A 19,174-nucleotide genomic window follows, 5' to 3' on the forward strand; every position below is an offset into this window, starting at 1 on the left:
TTAAATGCTGAAACAAATTATGTCTGAATAATATGTTATTTTAGGTTTTTGGTACGTGTTAATTGAATTTAGACCTAAAATAATATTTTCTAACCTTTGTGGTAAAGATGTATTTGTCAAAATGTTGAATTTAAAATGTAAAGATTATTATAGCATTGATGGGAGTCTTTTATTAATATGGTAGTCAATATGTAGGGATATTAGTTATGATGATTTATTGTTAAAAAGGAGATTTTGTTACCACAAAAAAATATACATTAGATACTCTAACTAAATACTGTATATACTGTTTTTATTCAATTTGATCAAAATGTAATTGACCAAAGTTATTCAATTATTTAGAATTATGGGTTAATTGTTTTTACAGAATTACAATAATTGTTTTGTTTTAAATATATACAGTATCAGTCAAAAGTTTGGACACACCTACTAATTCAAGGCTTTTTCTTTATTTTACTATATTCTATATTCAAGAATAATAGTGAAGATGTCAAACACCCAAAAAAGTGTTAAACAAATCCAAATATATTTGATATTTGAGAATCTTCAAAGTAGCCACCCTTTGCCTTGATGACAGCTTTGTACACTCTTGGCATTCTCTCAACCAGCTTCATGAGGCAGTCACCTGGAATGCATTTCCATTAACAGGTGTGCCTTGCTAAAAGTTCATTTGTGGAATGTCTTTCCTTAATTTGTTTGAGCCAATCATTTGTGTTGTGACAAGGTAGGGGTGGTATACAGAAAATAGCCCTATTTGGTAAAATACCAAGTCCTAATTATGGCAAGAACAGCTCCAATAAGCAAAGAGAAATGACAGTCCATTCTTACTTTGACTGACCTTCATGGTCTTAATGTGGAACATTTCAAGAACTTTGAACTTTTCTTCAAGTTCAGTCACAAAAACCATCAAGCGCTATGATGAAACTGGCTCTCATGAGGACCGCTAGAGGAAAGGAAGACCCAGAGTTACCTCTGCTGCAGAGGATAAGTTCAAAACAGTTACCAGCCTCAGAAATGGCAGTTTAAATAAATGCAACAGACACATTTTAACATCAACTGTTCAGAGGAGACTGTGTGAATCAGGCCTTCATGGTCAAATTGCTGCAAATTAACCACTACTAAAGACACCAATGAGAAGAAGAGACTTGCTTGGGCCAAGAAACACGAGCAATGGACATTAGACCGGTGGAAATCTGTCCTTTGGTCTGATGAGTACCATTTTTTTATTTTTGGTTACAACCGCCATGAGACGCAGAGTAGGTGAACGGATGATCTCCGCATGTGTGGTTCCCACCGTGAAGCATGGAGGAGGAGGTGTGATGGTGTGGGGGTGCTTTGCTGGTGACACTCAGTGATTTATTTAGAATTCAAGGCACACTTAACCAGCATGGCTACCACAGCATTCTGCAGCGATACGCCATCTCATCTGGTGTGCGTTTAGTGGGACTATAATTTGTTTTTCAACAGGAAAATGATCCAAAACACACCTCCAGGCTGTGTAAGGGCTATTTGATCAAGAAGAAGAGTGATGGAGTGCTGAATCAGTTGACCTGGCCTCCACAATCACCCAACCTCAACCCAATTGAGATGGTTTTGGATGGGTTGGATTGCAGAGTGAAGGAAAAGCAGTGCTCAGAATATGTGGGAACTCCTTCAAGACTGTTGGAAAAGCATTCCAGGTGAAGCTGGTTGAGAAAATGCCAAGCGTGTAAAACTGTCATCAAGGCAAAGAGTGCTACTTTGAAGAATCTCAAATATATTATAACTTTTTGGGTTGCTACATGATTCCATATGTGTTATTTCATAGTTTTGATGTCTTCACTATCATTCTACAATGTAGAAAATAGTAAAAATAAAGAAACACCCTTGAATGAGTAGGTGTGTCCAAACATTTTTGGTATGACTGGTACTGCATATATATTTTGGGGTTTGACATTTCACATTTTTGGCAAATTTAAGTTGTGCTAATGTAAAGAAAATAACTTGTACTTCCACAATTCCTTTAGCTGCTATTTCAAAATGCCTTATTGTTTTTATTTAATTATTTTTATTTTACCTTTATTTAACCAGGTAGGCTAGTTGAGAACAAGTTCTCATTTGCAACTGCGACCTGGCCAAGATAAAGCAAAGCAGTGTGACACAGACAACAACACAGTTACACATGGAGTAAACAATAAACAAGCCAATAACACAATAAACAAGTCAATGACACAGTAGAAAAAAGAAAGTCGACATACAGTGTGTGCAAAAGGCATGAGGAAGTAGGCAATAAATAGGCCATAGGAGCGAATAATTACAATTTAGCAGATTGACACTGGAGTGATAAATGAGCAGATGATGTGCAAGTACAGATACTGGTGTGCAAAAGAGCAGAAAAGTAAATAAAATAAAAACTGTATGGGGATGAGGTTGGTAGATTGGGTGGGCTATTTACAGATGGACTATGTACATCTATATCTACTGATCATGTATGATCAGTTAGCTGCTCAGGTAGTTGATGTTTAAAGTTGGTGAGGGAAATGAATGTCTCCAACTTCAGCGATTTTTTGCAATTCGTTCCAGTCACTGGCAGCAGAGAACTGGAAGGAAAGGCGGCCAAATGAGGTGTTGGCTTTGGGGATGATCAGTGAGATATGCCTGCTGGAACGTGTGCTACGGGTGGGTGTTGTTATCGTGACCAGTGAACTGAGATAAGGCAGAGCTATACCTAGACTTATAGATGACCTGGAGCCAGTGGGTTGTGGAACATCTGTTGCTTAAAATTAAACTCTGTGGATAGTCTACATTTATTTTTATGTAAATGCCCTGAATTTGTGGCATTGTCAAAATGCCACCACTCATTTCCCTAGAATTTCAGTATTATATACAAAAGTATGTGGACACCCCTTCAAATTAGTGGATCGTAAGTGCTGTTATTGTGAAGTGAAAATGTCTAGGAGCAACAACGGCTCAGCCGCAAAGTGGTAGGCTACACAAGCTCACAGAAGGGGACCGCCACTGAAGCGCATACAAATCGTCTGTCCTCGGTTGCAACACTCACTGCTGAGTTCCAAACTGCCTCTGGAAGCAACGTCAGCAGAACTGTTTGTCGGGAGATTCATGAAATGGGTTTCCATGGATGAGCAGCTCCAGACAAGCCTAAGTTCACCATGCGCAATGCCAAGCATCGGCTGGTGTGCTGTAAAGTTTGGACTCAGTGGAAGCAGTGGAAACACGTTCTCTGGAGTGATGAATCACGCTTCATCATCTGGCGGTCTGACGGACGAATCTGGGTTTGCCGGATGCCAGGAGAACGCTACCTGCCCCAATGCATAGTGCAAACTGTAAAGTTTTGTGGAGAAGGAATAATGGTCTGGGGCTGTTCTTCGTAGTTCGGGCTAGGCTGTTTAGTTCCAGTGAAGGGATATCTTACCGTGACTCTGTGCTTCCAAAGTTGTGGCAACAGTTTGGGGAAGGCCTGTTTCAGCATGTTGCTCCTGTGCACAAAGTGAGGTCCTTAATACAGAAATGGTTTGTCAAAATCGGTGTGGAAGAACTTGACTGGCCTGCACAGAGCCCTGACCTCAACCCCATCGAACACCTTTTGGATGAATTCGAACGCCGACTGCGAAGCCAGGCCTAATCGCCCAACAACAGTGCCCGACCTCGCTAATACTATTGTGGCTGAATTAAATCAAATCCCTGCAGCAATGTTCCAACATCTAGTGGAAAACCTCAGAAGAGTGGAGGCTGTTATAGCAGCAAAGGGGGGACCAACTCCATGTTAATGCCCGTGATTTTGGAATGAGATGTTGGACAAACTTTTGGTCATGTAGTGCATTTCTGACCACTAATATCCCTGGAGCCTGAAATTAGCCTATTAGATGTTGGATAGCAACAGGTGTGTGTTAGTTAGTGCATCTACTGTATATTCAAACAAAACAACCAGTACAGAACAAAGGCAGGAAATGTCCTTTGTTACTGTTTTATTATTTACAGTTTGTTTCAGTGGTTATTTGTTGATCATCTCTCACAGGATTTTATGATGTTTAAGTGCAGTCATCTGTAGCTCTCTGTTCAGTTCCATTTGGTCAGATAAATCAAATGGGTTTCACTTTCTCTCTTTTTAGTCACTCTCTTTCTTTTCTCTCGATCACTTTCTTTCTCTCTAAACTTCTCTTTACTCCATGAGAAGGGTCAGATAGAAAGATAAATAAAATAGAAAGTGTAGAAGTAGAGTAAATAGATCTGTAATGAGCCACTTAACAGTGAAGTGACAGCACTCTCAGTGTGGAGAGAATGATGAAGCTGTGGCAGACTTGCCAGGGCTACACAGGACTGACTGGACCCTGGGCTGAACTTTGACCCCCTAATGACAGGTTTATTAAACTGCTGTTTGTGTCATGCCTCTTCTCTCAATGTGTCTCTGTGTTATTACTTGTCCTGTTGCTGTAAGCGTGCCTATATATTTCTCTCTCTCTAAGGTCTCTTCATCTGTGGTCACAACTGCCTGCTGACGGCTGAGTGGATGTCAGCCAGTAAGATAGTGTGTCATGTGGGCCCAGCCAAAGACGATAAGGGAGAGATCATCGTCAGCACCAAGTCAGGAGGACACGGCACCTCCACCGTCTCCTTCAAGCTGCTCAAGGCTGAGAAGATCGGTAAGATGGCTGCTGTCTGTAAGCACTCCAGTTCTAATACAAGTCTCTCTGTCAATCATCAGAGGAACTCTAGAATGACTACTCAGTGGCACAAGTACAGACAATCTTCCTCGGTATTACCAAGCAGAGGCAGCGGGGAACTACAGTATGGATACTCATACTGTTTTGTCCTGTGTTGCTGTACAAACTGTATAGTAGCTCTGTCAGGTACTATTATTTTGTGTGTGTGTGATCTTGGCGGTCCCTCAGTGATGATGTGTGTCTGTGCTCTAGGTATCCTGGACCAGTCTGCTGTGTGGGTGGATGAGATGAACTATTACGACATGAGAACCGACCGCAACAAGGGCATCTCTCCCCTCTCCCTACGCCCCAGCAATCCATTGGGCATCGACGTAGACAAGTAGGGACATACACACACACGCACGCACGCACACTACACACACACACACACACGCGCATGCTACACACACACAAGACACGCATGCATGCACACACTACACACACACCACACACACATACATAAACACACAGGTTCTAGTCTTTGAGTCATGATTTAGGTCTGTAAACAGAAACAAAGGATCCCCATGTGGAGGTGTTTGAAATGTTATGCCAACACAGCAATGGCTCAACTGGATTTAACCGCTGAACAATGCACTGGAGACAAAATCATTGTGTTTAAAGGAGAGAGAAGAAAAGAAGAAAGGAAATAGTTGAAAAGAAAGAGTGCAGCCCACCACACATGGTCATAGGAGGCGTGTGGTGTGGTCTCAGCCTCCCACGCGCCTGGCAGAGAAAGCACAGCCTGTAATGTATAGTTGAGTTTATATAGTTCTGGTATGTCTGTGCTCTAGGCCCTCTGGTGTTTGTTTGGTTTAGAGGGGGCAGGGGCCAAGTGACCACTCGTGGCCAGGGAGGTTAGCCCCTGACTGAGCCGCAAACCCTCCATGTCCAGGGTCACTTTCCTGGGCCTACTGGAAGGCTGCAACCCATAGAACGAGTTATCCCGAACTGAGAAACCACGGTTTCTTCTCTTCATGTTATTAGCCACATTAAAGACTTTCTCTGGTACTTTGGCGACTAGTAAGTTTGTTTTTTTAAACCTCCCAATTTGGGCTGGATGTGTCTATGTGTAGTTCACACATGCATAATCTTTGAGCAAAGTTGCTCTCTTACCTTAATTAGCTATGAAATCCCTAGTTTGAAAGCAACTGCTTTCTGGAAGCTGTGCGGCGCCATTTCCCCCCACTTGGGCCAGCCCCCTAGCAATTCGAGTTTCAGCCAATGAGCTTCAGCCCTTCGCCATTTTAGTGACTGTTAGCAAGACGTACACACAGTAGAGAGCGATCAATGACGTAACGTAGTAAGCCATTTTTGTGGATCGCTTTTGGCTCATGGATGCTACTTTCAGAGCTGCTGGCTAAAAAGTATGCAAAAAGATGGGAGAATATCTAGTAAAGACACTCGTCCATTAAAATGGACACACACACACTGCACAGTACACACACACACTGCACAGTTCACACACACACACACACACACACACACACACACACATCACATCACATGAATGAATGTAGCCAATGCTGTTTATTGAAGAGACAGTGGCTAGCTGTTCAACCAGACACAGTTGACCAGGAGAAGTGGAGTGGACGGAGTCGGACAACCTTTTAGTGAATCGTTTAGTAATTCAATAACTTTCAACCCATGATTATCATTACGAGGTCTTGAACCAGTTTGAACAAGTTTGTCTGGTGGTGATGTCACTGGCTGGTTATTATTGCCGAGAGGTCAGACAGGAAGTCATCTTGTCGGTCTGCAAAACACTTCCTGGGGATGTCATCATCAACCTGTTCCTTTTTATTTTGGTCCACACGCTACAGAGTAACAAACCTCGTCCGTGCCGCAATGCTCCAGTAATAATGTCCCAACTGTAACTGCTTGTTTTGAGTTCGCCTACTGAACTGCATGAATAGTAAGAGCAAAGTTTCTCTCAGCGTATACGTATGTGCTTCCTGTCTGTAGAGCAAAGCAGCGGATCCGTAACATGTGAGAGCAGGCTTTGATAACGTGCCAGGTATGGAGATGAGGGAATAACTTAACGGAATGAGAAAGTTGTTTCTCTCTCTTTTGCTTCCTGACTCTCTCTCTGTCTCTGTCTCTTTCGAGATACATGTGTAAATTGAATATGCCACTTTGTAGAAGCTTTGTAAAGTGACCTACAGTGCATCCGTTTTTAGTATGTTCACTTGATCTTTGCAAATTCAATCTGTAAACTTTGTTGTTCACGCCACACTCTTACCAACTGAGCAACAAAGTTACAAGGTCGTTAGCAGAGCATGGGTACTTTGAATGGAAAGTGTGGTGAGTTCTATGGTGATCAAACCCTCTCTCTCTCCCACTTCTTTCCCATGACAACCCATCGTTACATCTTTTCTGAGATAATTCTGCTCTATGATGTTTGTGTGTGTGCATGCATGCGTGTGTGTGTAATCACTCCCTGAAGGCTCAGTGGGCTCCAGTACATTACAGTGGAGGCTGGATGGGGGGGGGGGTTAGGGTTTAGTTTGTGTAGCCCACGGGTCATTACCACAGATCAAACCTTCCTAATGAGCTCTAGGTCCTCAAGGGGCACCCAGGCGTCACACACTGCTCTTCCCACGCCCGGGCCTCCCTCCTTGGGCACAGCCTGGCCTCACACTGACCCCTGCTGGATGACTTTATACAAACACCCCAACTCACCTTTCACCTCATTACATTATAAGAAGGACATTCTTGTTATTTTGTACAATGTCATGGATATGTTATTTCTTATTTGTGAAACTATGTACAGTTGTAAGCATTACCTATTATGTGTTGTTTGTGTAGATTGTGTTCAATTTTCAACTTCATTGTCAAAGAGAGAAATGGGCTAAGCAGTATAATCTATAATACTATGTTTGCTTTTAACCAAATGTGCCTGAATACATTATCCGTATGGGTGATCAAGAGAAATCCAACCCACAATCACTCTACCAACTGACCCAAACAGGACCACAGCATGACCGTACAGGACCACAGCATGACCGTACAGGACCACAGCATGACCGTACAGGACCACAGCATGACCGTACAGGACCACAGCATGACCGTACAGGACCACAGCATGACCGTACAGGACCACAGCATGACCGTACAGGACCACAGCATGACCGTACATAGAAGATATAAAACAGAAATTTCACAGGGTTTCTTAGTAATCCGTTTTCTCCCCCAGGGGTAAGGTCCCTCTGAAAGATCTGGAGGCCATGTTCCCAGGGGTGAGTGGGGATTTCACCAGCGAGAACTTCTCAGCCACCTGGTACCTAATCGAGAACCACTCTGTCACCAGGTAGGTCAGGCCGACCCACCTATCTATTTTCTACGACCTCTGAGTCAGACACACAGCCAATCACAAGTATATTTCTCCTGTACCAGCCAGCGCACCATCCCAACTAATATGTTGATGAACGTCAGCCCTCTAGCCAAGCGATCAGTCAGAAACACTGTTGGAAGTAATGCAGTGACTTGGCACAACACTTTTGAATGTTGTCTTTATCATCAAATCACAATTTATTTCAAATGCATTTAACAAAGGCCTCAATACAGTTTACAATAAAAACATTTTTATTTTTAATTTTTTTACGTGGTTCTCAGTCCATCCAATCAATCCACTGACCCAGAAACAGAGCTAGTCTGTAAATAAATACAATCTAGCTCCAATCCCTGTTGATCCCTGACCCCTGACTTGGCACAAGAAAACTTTGGACATGTGGAGGAATTGTCCTTTCTCTTGTTGACTTCTGACCCCTGGTCTCTGTCATACTAGGACAGTGTTTGTCAGCATGTCTGTCAGGTTATTATTAGTCTCTCCTGGTTTCCTCCCTGTCATCCATCATGGTTCCCCTCCATCTAACCCCCCAGTCTAGCGGATGGATCCTGTCTGCTCCTGGCCAGCAACTGCAGGGCTGCAGACTCCACTGGGTTGGGCTGTTTTGGGTTGACAGGGCCTGTGTTTCTTCCTCCAGAGGAAACTTACATTCACTCCCAAAGTACACACACGCATGCTTGTGCGGACTCACTTGTGTGCGTTACACATAGAAAATCGTACGCACACACACACTCCTCTGACTGATGGGATGGTGTCACACTTGGAAGTAAACAGAGTTTTTAACTTTCACATCCCACTTTTCTTTCTCATCTCGCTCTCTCTTTCCCTCCCTCCCCCTCTCAGTTTTGACCAGTTGCGTATGGCAGCCAGTAACCTGAAGAAGCAGGCCACTAGGAAGAACGAGGGCAGTCTGGCCTACGTGAAGGGAGGCCTCAGCACTTTCTTTGAGGCACAGGACGCCCTCGCAGGTAAAGATACAGTACACGTTACACACAGACTATACACAGAGTATGTGTTTTTTACACTGTACATCAATACTACACAGAGAGTGTGTGGTATATACATTATATGTGTGCTATTACACAGGTAGATGATAACCGTATAAAGACAATGAATGTAAACATGTTTCAGGGTTGACGGTACTTGTCTCTCATGATGCAAGTAAGAGTTTGTGAGGCTCTGGTCTATTGCAGTGTGTGTTTGACTAATATCCTTTACAGACATAGAACACTTCTACAGTAACGCGTCGATAGCGACAGTAGATCATTTTTAAAAGTGCCGCATCAGGAGCATCTGTACCTTTTCTGACAGTAGAATTCTGCTCTGGCATATAATGACCGGTATTGTGTCCCTGACAACAATAAACCTTACTGATTGATGTGCTGCTGTGTTTTTTTAAATGGCGTTTTATTTTATGATAGTTTTCTTTCTACTAAATTTCTTGGTAAGTCACAGTGTTTAATGAACTTTTTTTAGGAGAGAGTGGGCTGCTGGCAGGCAGGGCGCAGGCAGGCAGCTCGAGATTATTTGATTGACAGTTCTTGTCCCATAGTGATGGACGTCAAACCTGCTTCAGAGGAGGTATTCCATTATAGACAAGTAAAATGCCTGTTCAGTGGTTCTTCAAAACTATCTCCAGAGATGGTTTTGTGTCGTCTTTTGAAATAGTGTACCCTTAGCCGAGGCACTTTCAAGGTGGCACATTCCATCTGTCTGTAAAGAGTATAAGACCGGTATGGTTTGGGATATCATTAGTGTGGTGTTTTACAGTGGGAGTTAGAATAAGACAGGTGTGGTTTGGGATATCATTAGTGTGGTGTTTTACAGTGGGAGTTAGAATAAGACAGGTATGGTTTGGGATATCAGTAGTGTGGTGTTTTACAGTGGGAGTTAGAATAAGACAGGTATGATTTGGGATATCATTAGTGTGGTGTTTTACAGTGGGAGTTAGAATAAGACAGGTGTGGTTTGGGATATTATTAGTGTGGTGTTTTACAGTGGGAGTTAGAATAAGACAGGTATGGTTTGGGATATCATTAGTGTGGTGTTTTACAGTGGGAGTTAGAATAAGACAGGTGTGGTTTGGGATATCATTAGTGTGGTGTTTTACAGTGGGAGTTAGAATAAGACAGGTATGGTTTGGGATATCATTAGTGTGGTGTTTTACAGTGGGAGTTAGAATAAGACAGGTATGGTTTGAGATATCATTAGTGTGGTGTTTTACAGTGGGAGTTAGAATAAGACAGGTGTGGTTTGAGATATCATTAGTGTGGTGTATTACAGTGGGAGTTAGAATAAGACAGGTATGGTTTGGGATATCATTAGTGTGGTTTACAGTGGGAGTTAGAATAAGACAGGTGTGGTTTGGGATATCATTAGTGTGGTGTATTACAGTGGGAGTTAGAATAAGACAGGTGTGGTTTGGGATATCATTAGTGTGGTGTTTTACAGTGGGAGTTAGAATAAGACAGGTATGGTTTGGGATATCATTAGTGTGGTGTTTTACAGTGGGAGTTAGAATAAGACAGGTATGGTTTGAGATATCATTATTGTGGTGTTTTACAGTGGGAGTTAGAATAAGACAGGTATGGTTTGGGATGTCATTAGTGTGGTGTATTACAGTGGGAGTTAGAATAAGACAGGTATGGTTTGGGTTATCATTAGTGTGGTGTTTTACAGTGGGAGTTAGAATAAGACAGGTATGGTTTGGGATATCATTAGTGTGGTGTATTACAGTGGGAGTTAGAATAAGACAGGTATGGTTTGGGATATCATTAGTGTGGTGTATTACAGTGGGAGTTAGAATAAGACAGGCATGGTTTGAGATATCATGAGTGTGGTGTTTTACAGTGGGAGTTAGAATAAGACAGGTATGGTTTGGGATATCATTAGTGTGGTGTATTACAGTGGGAGTTAGAATAAGACAGGTATGGTTTGGGATATCATTAGTGTGGTGTTTTACAGTGGGAGTTAGAATAAGACAGGTATGGTTTGGGATATCATTAGTGTGGTGTTTTACAGTGGGAGTTAGAATAAGACAGGTATGGTTTGGGATATCATTAGTGTGGTGTTTTACAGTGGGAGTTAGAATAAGACAGGTATGGTTTGAGATATCATTAGTGTGGTGTTTTACAGTGGGAGTTAGAATAAGACAGGTATGGTTTGGGATATCATTAGTGTGGTGTTTTACAGTGGGAGTTAGAATAAGACAGGTGTGGTTTGGGATATCATTAGTGTGGTGTATTACAGTGGGAGTTAGAATAAGAAAGGTATGGTTTGAGATATCATTAGTGTGGTGTTTTACAGTGGGAGTTAGAATAAGACAGGTGTGGTTTGGGATATCATTAGTGTGGTGTTTTACAGTGGGAGTTAGAATAAGACAGGTATGGTTTGGGATATCATTAGTGTGGTGTTTTACAGTGGGAGTTAGAATAAGACAGGTGTGGTTTGGGATATCATTAGTGTGGTGTATTACAGTGGGAGTTAGAATAAGACAGGTATGGTTTGGGATATCATTAGTGTGGTGTTTTACAGTGGGAGTTAAAATAAGACAGGTATGGTTTGGGATATCATTAGTGTGGTGTATTACAGTGGGAGTTAGAATAAGACAGGTGTGGTTTGGGATATCATTAGTGTGGTGTATTACAGTGGGAGTTAGAATAAGACAGGTATGGTTTGGGATATCATTAGTGTGGTGTTTTACAGTGGGAGTTAGAATAAGACAGGTATAGTTTGGGATATCATTAGTGTGGTGTTTTACAGTGGGAGTTAGAATAAGACAGGTATGGTTTGAGATATCATTAGTGTGGTGTTTTACAGTGGGAGTTAGAATAAAACAGGTATGGTTTGGGATATCATTAGTGTGGTGTTTTACAGTGGGAGTTAGAATAAAACAGGTATGGTTTGGGATGTCATTAGTGTGGTGTTTTACAGTGGGAGTTAGAATAAGACAGGTATGGTTTGGGATATCATTAGTGTGGTGTTTTACAGTGGGAGTTAGAATAAGACAGGTATGATTTGGGATATCATTAGTGTGGTGTTTTACAGTGGGAGTTAGAATAAGACAGGTATGGTTTGGGATATCATTAGTGTGGTGTTTTACAGTGGTAGTTAGAATAAGACAGGTATGGTTTGGGATATCATTAGTGTGGTGTATTACAGTGGGAGTTAGAATAAGACAGGTGTGGTTTGGGATATCATTGGTGTGGTGTATTACAGTGGGAGTTAGAATAAGACAGGTGTGGTTTGGGATATCATTAGTGTGGTGTTTTACAGTGGGAGTTAGAATAAGACAGGTATGGTTTGGGATATCATTAGTGTGGTGTATTACAGTGGGAGTTAGAATAAGACAGGTGTGGTTTGGGATATCATTAGTGTGGTGTTTTACAGTGAGCATGTAATCTAAGGACTTCCTGACCATTCCTCAGAACTCTGATGGACGTGTGGAAGCTGGCCTCTAGGTTTGTGTGTATGTGGGTGTGTATTGCCTGGTGTGTTTTCTGAAAAGTGTGTGTGATTCTGGGGTGTGTTTGTGTGCCTATGACCACGTCTCTGCAGCTCCTGGGTTTTCCTGTTGTGTGTGTAAATCAAATCAAATTTTATTTGTCACATGCCGAACACAGCAGGGAAATGCTTACTTATACAAGCCCTTAACCAACAATGCAGTTTTAAGAAAAATAAGTGTTAATGTATTTGCTTAAATAAAATATTACAAATAGAAAATAGAAAAATATCAAATAATGAAAGTTAACAGTAAAATAACAGTAACGAGGCTATATGCAGGGGATACCTTACAGAGTCAATGTGCTGGGGCACAGGATTTGGGCATGCACACGGTCACGCAGTGTGGTCTAGCAGTGGTTGATTAAAGAGGCATGTGTGTGTGAGCAGAGCACCACTCCACCGCAGTGTACCACAGTTGCGCTAGCCAACCACAACATCTTCATTAAAACGGCATCAGCTCTCACATGTCAATCACAGTGCTGCCTGTAGCAGGGCCATCTAGTTCTGTACTGCTTTCCTATTAGAACCGTTCATTACACAAATACACACACACCAACTAACATACACACTGAGACATATGCACACGCATACACACACATGTATACCCAAACAGACGCACACACACTCCCATGGCCTTTCTGATTCACTCTCTGATAACTCTGAGGTAACATTTTGACTGCTGTCGCTCTGCCAGGTAGCTCAGTCAAATCAATTGTTCAACTTTATCAGTCATATTTTTGTCTGTTTACTCTAATTCCCCTCATAGCCACTCAGTTACTTCCCTTGACTATTTATATGTTTCAGTCATTATTATGATTGCTTTCCGTATGTAATGTCTGTGCCCGGGTGGAGCAGGGGGGTCCGAATCCGAGGCAATGTTTTCATTGTTAGCGTCTGAATCTAAATAAACGGAGCAGGGCAACACAATGCAGGCCAGAGCAATAGGGATGATAACGGCCCTAATATGACCGAGGGGAACAATACAGTCCCTTTCTCACGTTCACTCTGCTGAGCGTGCCCATTATGAGCCAAAATGGGAAGAGCAGGTGTCCTCAGTGACCCAGGAAATAATGCACCCTCAGATGGACTCATGGCCTGTGAACCAGGAAGCAATAGACCATAAGATGACAAGTCAATTGACCTGTGTCATTAGGCTGTACTTCACTGTAAAGGTTTAAGAGTATATTCTGCCTCCTTACAGCACGGCTGTCAAGCTCATTCCACGGAGGGCCGAGTGTCTGCAGGTTTTACATTTTTACTTTCAATTAAGACCTAGACAACCAGGTAAGGGGAGTTCCTTTCTAATTAGTGACCTTAATTCATCAATCAAGTACGAGGGTGGAGCGAAAACCCGCAGAACCTCGGCCCTCCGTGGAATGAGTATGACGTGCCTTACAGCACATAGTCCTGTGATTATGTCTGTTTTTAGGGAGTTGAATCTGAGGCCCTTGTTTGTTTTGGTTATTGAGAATGTCTCAGTGCTAGTTCTGGTATGGATAGTAAGCTTGATGTATGGTTCAAGTTACATACAATAGTCAGGTATGGTCAGGGTAAGCTTTAGTAATGTGCCAGCCATCTTGTTCTGAACCAGACGGCACTTGGCGGCTCCAGCAGTTGCTCACTGCCAGGTCCAGTTAGCACAGCTGTCCGCAAAACTGTGAATCCTTTCTTTGTCTGTCTCTCTCCATGTTTGGCAAGTCGTCTGAGTCATTCTAAATTAGCTCTACTTCAGGTGTTGCTGTACAAATTTAAAGGAAATTAATAATGAAGGGTCTGTGTGTGTGTGTGTGTGTGTGTGTGTGTGTGTGTGTGTGTGTGTCTGTGCTTCTGAGCGTGTGTGTGTGTGTCTGCGTCTGTGCGTGTGTGCTCTGTGTTCAGCATGTGTTACATTAAAAGTGGCACGGTACTAATAGCGGTTTAGCCTGTGGTGCTTCCAGCTCACTTAATCACCATTTAATGGCTTTTATTTTTAGTCTCCTCCTCAGTTTATTTTCTCTTCTGGCTGCATGTGAGAATTTTATTGATGGCTCTCGTAAAAGCCACTGGTGTTTTATTATTAAGAGAGAGCAGGGGAGTGGGGATCGCAGTGTGGAAATAAGGAAGGAATGTCTCTGCATGGACCAAATCTGGAAAATGAAATGAGTTCTGTTCTACCAGAAATGTTTTAAACAAGTGGTGTGTTTTGAGAATCCATGAGGTTCTTCTCTTTCCCCTCTTCTCTCTCCTGTTATCATCTCTCTCTACTTTCTCTCTTTTGTCTTGCCCTCTTCATTCCTTCCTCTCTTCTCATTTCATCTCCTCCAACAGAAATGTGTGTGTGCGCGTGCGCACTTGCCTCTGACGTCTCAGTAATAATGTCGGTGTGTGTTTCCCTGCTGGGTTTAAACACACAGTTTAGCACCAGGCACTAACTGGCTAACCCCACCCATCCTCATCCCACAGCACTATTTATGGCTAGTTTGGTTAGTGCAGTGGCTAGGCCAAATGCTAACCTCAGTGCGTGTAGTGTTGTGGACAGTGATAAGCTCTCTCCATTTAGGGAATGGAAACTACAGCCAACTGTTGCTCCCTAAACATGCTTACTACACCCTTCCTACACGGCTCCCCTTCTCTATTAGACTGAGACTTGTAGATACATAGTGACAGAGAAGAGGAGGGTAGATCGAGGGGTTACTTGAGGTCAAAGGTCAGACGACCTCGATGTCTAGGGTCACCCACCCAGTGGACCAGGGACTGGGTAAAACAGGAAGTGAAGGAATAGTTCTCTAAACTCTCTGTTTGACCCTGAGCAGGCAGGCTGTTGAAAGGCATGAGGGGGTTCATAGTTCATAGTCATAGTTGGGGGCTGTTTGGTTAGGCTGATCCGCTGACAAACTGAACCATGTTTCACAGGGGTCTTCTGAGACCTGGCTGACTGACTAACTGGCTCACTGATTGACAGAGAGGCCGGGTTCCTTCTTTTTGCAGGGGGGCCTCAGAAGAATTATGAAATTTGATGTCTTTCATTGTTGTGTGAAAAGGAAGTGGCCCTGCGATACAGGAAACGGACCACCGCTACCGTGTTCCAAAATCCCATATTTCCCAGGGCCGTATTCCCGACGCTCTGAACCTCCGACTCCGGTGCATAGTCAGGAGTCAAAACATCTCCAACTTCAGAACCCAGGGAGGCTGTATTTTTATTTTGGATCCATTCTTTTCAATGGGTTCCAGGAAGCTGAGTGGGGGCTGCCTGTGTCTCTTCCTCCGCTCGCGTGTGTGTGTGTGTGGTGTGTGTTATCTGGAGGCTGTTGGGGTGTTTAGGTTAGCCGTGACGTCATGACCGCGGCAGCGAGTATGTGTGACAGACAGAGAGGACACACAGCTGGCAGGGGGCATGGGGGTCTCCGCAGAGACAAAAACCAGGACCCTGGGGGTGTGTGTTTGTACAATACACTAGACTTCCCTCTACTCTATACTTTTCAGAGCAAATGGCATTATTCTTCCATAAAACCTCTGGTCTCCCTGTTTCTGTCTGTAGGCTAAGTAAGTCTATGGTTCCTGCCCTGGCTCTCTGAATGTCCTCTGGCCATTCTGCTTGCGTTGGTTCAGTGATGTCCGTGTCAATTTAGGCAGCCATGATATGATGGCATGTTTGATTAGTGAGGTTCAGGAATACCTCAGCCTCTGCCTCAAGGCTCCCGTCTTTCAGAACAGGACCCACATTTATTTACAGAACTCTCTCTCCCCTTTCTCTTTTTCCTTCCTTCGTTCCTTTTCTCTCGCTTTGTTCTGTTTTAGCTGACAGTCGTTGTTTTCAGTGGAGCGAATGAGGGTGAGAGTGGTGAAAAGCAGAGAATAAGGAAAGGGGGCTTGAAAGGGGGATGACATCCCTTTTCTCTTTCCCTTGTCAGTGTTTCTCGTCTCGTACCCTAGCCTCCCCTCTTTCTTCTCTCCCCCTCCATCCTGTCCTCTAATCCTACTCCCCCCCCCCTCCATCCTCTCCTCTCAACCTACTCTCTCCCCAACTCCTCTCCTCAATCTTCTCTCCCACCCTCCATCTTCTCCTCTTCTCTCTCCCCCTCTCCATCTTCTCCCCCCCCCCCCCGCCATCTTCTCTCTGCCCCTCTCCCCCCTCAATAAATGCTCACTGCCCCTCTCAGCACCCAGCTGCCCCACTACAGTCATTTGAGCAGCTCTGATACTCACTCACTCTCACACACACATGAATTACTCCAGACCAATTCTCTCTTCTATCTCCTTTTCTTCTCCTTTTCTCACCTTTTACACTCTACCTTTCATCTACTTCTCCTTGCCTTACCACACCAGCACTATTTCCTACTCCGTGTTGATGTTGGACTGTGGACCCCCCCAGATCTTTATTCATTAGTGTTGTATAGTCAACCTGACACAAGCAGCATCCCTCTCAGCAGTAGAAATAGTGCCTTTCAGTCAGCTCTCCTCACCCAAATATTATTCCCCCAACTGATAAAACATTTGGATTTACATTTCCTCTGGGAGTCTCTTGGTCTTTGGGTGCACAGTATCTACAGTCTATGTTCAAAATGGATCAGTCTTCTTTCACCTAGATTATTTTCCAGGCATGTTACAAAGGCCATCAATGGAACATCAAATGCTGATCTGGAGTGGATGTTGATTGGGGGTACCAATTCAGTCAGGTTAGGTCAAGTGGATCAGTTACAGTAGCTGTGGTCAGGTCAGTGGTTGGCGTGGGAACGGTTGAGAGGGGCGTGGTCAGAGTCTGACAGAAGCCACTGGGGCAGAGAGGCTGTTTATTGTTTTAACTTCAGTTCCTCAAATTGGAATCTCATAATTACGCATGTTAGATTGAGCAGTAGATGCACTCTGTGATTACAGAACACACAGAGACCTTAAAATAACTTGAATAACTCTATCTCTCTTTATCTTTCTCAATGTGTCTCTATATCTGAGTCTGTGCTGCTTTAATTCAGTGATTTGATACTGAATTCAGAGCTCAGATTTTTTTCTTGTCTCCTTTGATTGAACAGAATAATTGGAGCATCCATGACAGCTAGTCACGGTGTTGAATAAAACACTATTGTTATTTTACAGCGATCCACCAGAGGTTGGAGTCTGATGGGACAGAGAAGGTGGAGGGCTCCATGACACAGCGCCTGGAGAATGTCCTCAACAGTAAGCCTTCCATCTTTCTATCCATCCATACATCTTCAATATGCATCCGTCCATCCATCTATTCACTCTCTGTTAATATCTCTACCTCTCAGTTGGAACATACACCAATTCATAGGTCAAGTCAAATCAGTAGTATGTATTGTAATCTGAAGGCAGACATCATCCCAGCTGACATTGTTTAGACTACCTTCTCTCTCTATAGGAAGTCCAATTAGCAGGAAGTTTCTTCAGAAAACACCACCTACTTAACTATCAATCTGTTTGAGGATAGATAGAGTGCGATTTCGCCTCCTCGCCACCCACCAATTATATCACACACACCATGTTGTGTGTGTTCGTTTTTCCCTGTCTGTAGAGCGTCTCTTCCAGCTAGATCCTCTGTCCCTGTCTCCCATCTCATACATGATAATGTGACTCCTACAATGGAGCATCAATAAACATGTCCTCAGGGTTGAAGGTAAATAAACCTCCCTCCCGGACGCTGCTTTCATCCCCACAGCCCCAGACAGACACACATGTGGGCCCACAGCCCCAGACAGACACACATGTGGGCCCACAGCCCCAGACAGACACACATGTGGGCCCACAGCCCCAGACAGACACACATGTGGGCCCACAGCCCCAGACAGACACACATGTGGGCCCACAGCCCCAGACAGACATACATGTGGGCCCACAGCCCCAGACAGACATACATGTGGGCCCACAGCCCCAGACAGACATACATGTGGGCCCACAGCCCCAGACAGACATACATGTGGGCCCACAGCCCCAGACAGACATACATGTGGGCCCACAGCCCCAGACACACATACATGTGGGCCCACAGCCCCAGACAGAAATACATGTGGGCCCACAGCCCCAGACAGAAATACATGTGGGCCCACAGCCCCAGACAGACATACATGTGGGCCCACAGCCCCAGACAGACACACATGTGGGCCCACAGCCCCAGACAGACACACATGTGGGCCCACAGCCCCAGACAGACATACATGTGGGCCCACAGCCCCAGACAGACATACATGTGGGCCCACAGCCCCAGACAGACATACATGTGGGCCCACAGCCCCAGACAGACATACATGTGGGCCCACAGCCCCAGACAGACATACATGTGGGCCCACAGCCCCAGACACACATACATGTGGGCCCACAGCCCCAGACAGAAATACATGTGGGCCCACAGCCCCAGACAGACATACATGTGGGCCCACAGCCCCAGACAGACATACATGTGGGCCCACAGCCCCAGACAGATATACATGTGGGCCCACAGCCCCAGACAGACATACATGTGGGCCCACAGCCCCAGACAGACATACATGTGGGCCCACAGCCCCAGACAGACATACATGTGGGCCCACAGCCCCAGACAGACATACATGTGGGCCCACAGCCCCAGACAGATATACATGTGGGCCCACAGCCCCAGACAGACATACATGTGGGCCCACAGCCGAGAGCTCAGCAA

The 19,174-nt window shown here is 44.1% G+C and overlaps 1 protein-coding gene across 8 annotated transcripts in view; it reads left to right on the top strand.

The window, feature by feature from the left end:
• exoc2 (exocyst complex component 2) overlaps nucleotides 1–19,174 on the top strand; it is a 100,888-nt gene that overhangs the window by 16,261 nt on the left and 65,453 nt on the right. For all 8 annotated transcript variants that reach the window (XR_016496338.1, XR_016496337.1, XR_016496336.1 and 5 more), the window contains 5 exons: nucleotides 4,464–4,640; nucleotides 4,914–5,040; nucleotides 7,894–8,007; nucleotides 8,890–9,014; nucleotides 17,620–17,700. Coding sequence is in view for 5 of the 8 variants with exons in the window: in XM_021604509.3 (XP_021460184.3) it covers nucleotides 4,464–4,640; nucleotides 4,914–5,040; nucleotides 7,894–8,007; nucleotides 8,890–9,014; nucleotides 17,620–17,700 (624 nt within the window). In the remaining 3 variants the exon portion in view is untranslated. The remainder of the gene's footprint in view (nucleotides 1–4,463; nucleotides 4,641–4,913; nucleotides 5,041–7,893; nucleotides 8,008–8,889; nucleotides 9,015–17,619; nucleotides 17,701–19,174) is intronic.

The sequence above is a fragment of the Oncorhynchus mykiss genome, chromosome 5 (genome assembly GCF_057628025.1).
Source record: "Oncorhynchus mykiss isolate SJ-2025 chromosome 5, ASM5762802v1, whole genome shotgun sequence".
NCBI lineage: Eukaryota > Metazoa > Chordata > Actinopteri > Salmoniformes > Salmonidae > Oncorhynchus > Oncorhynchus mykiss.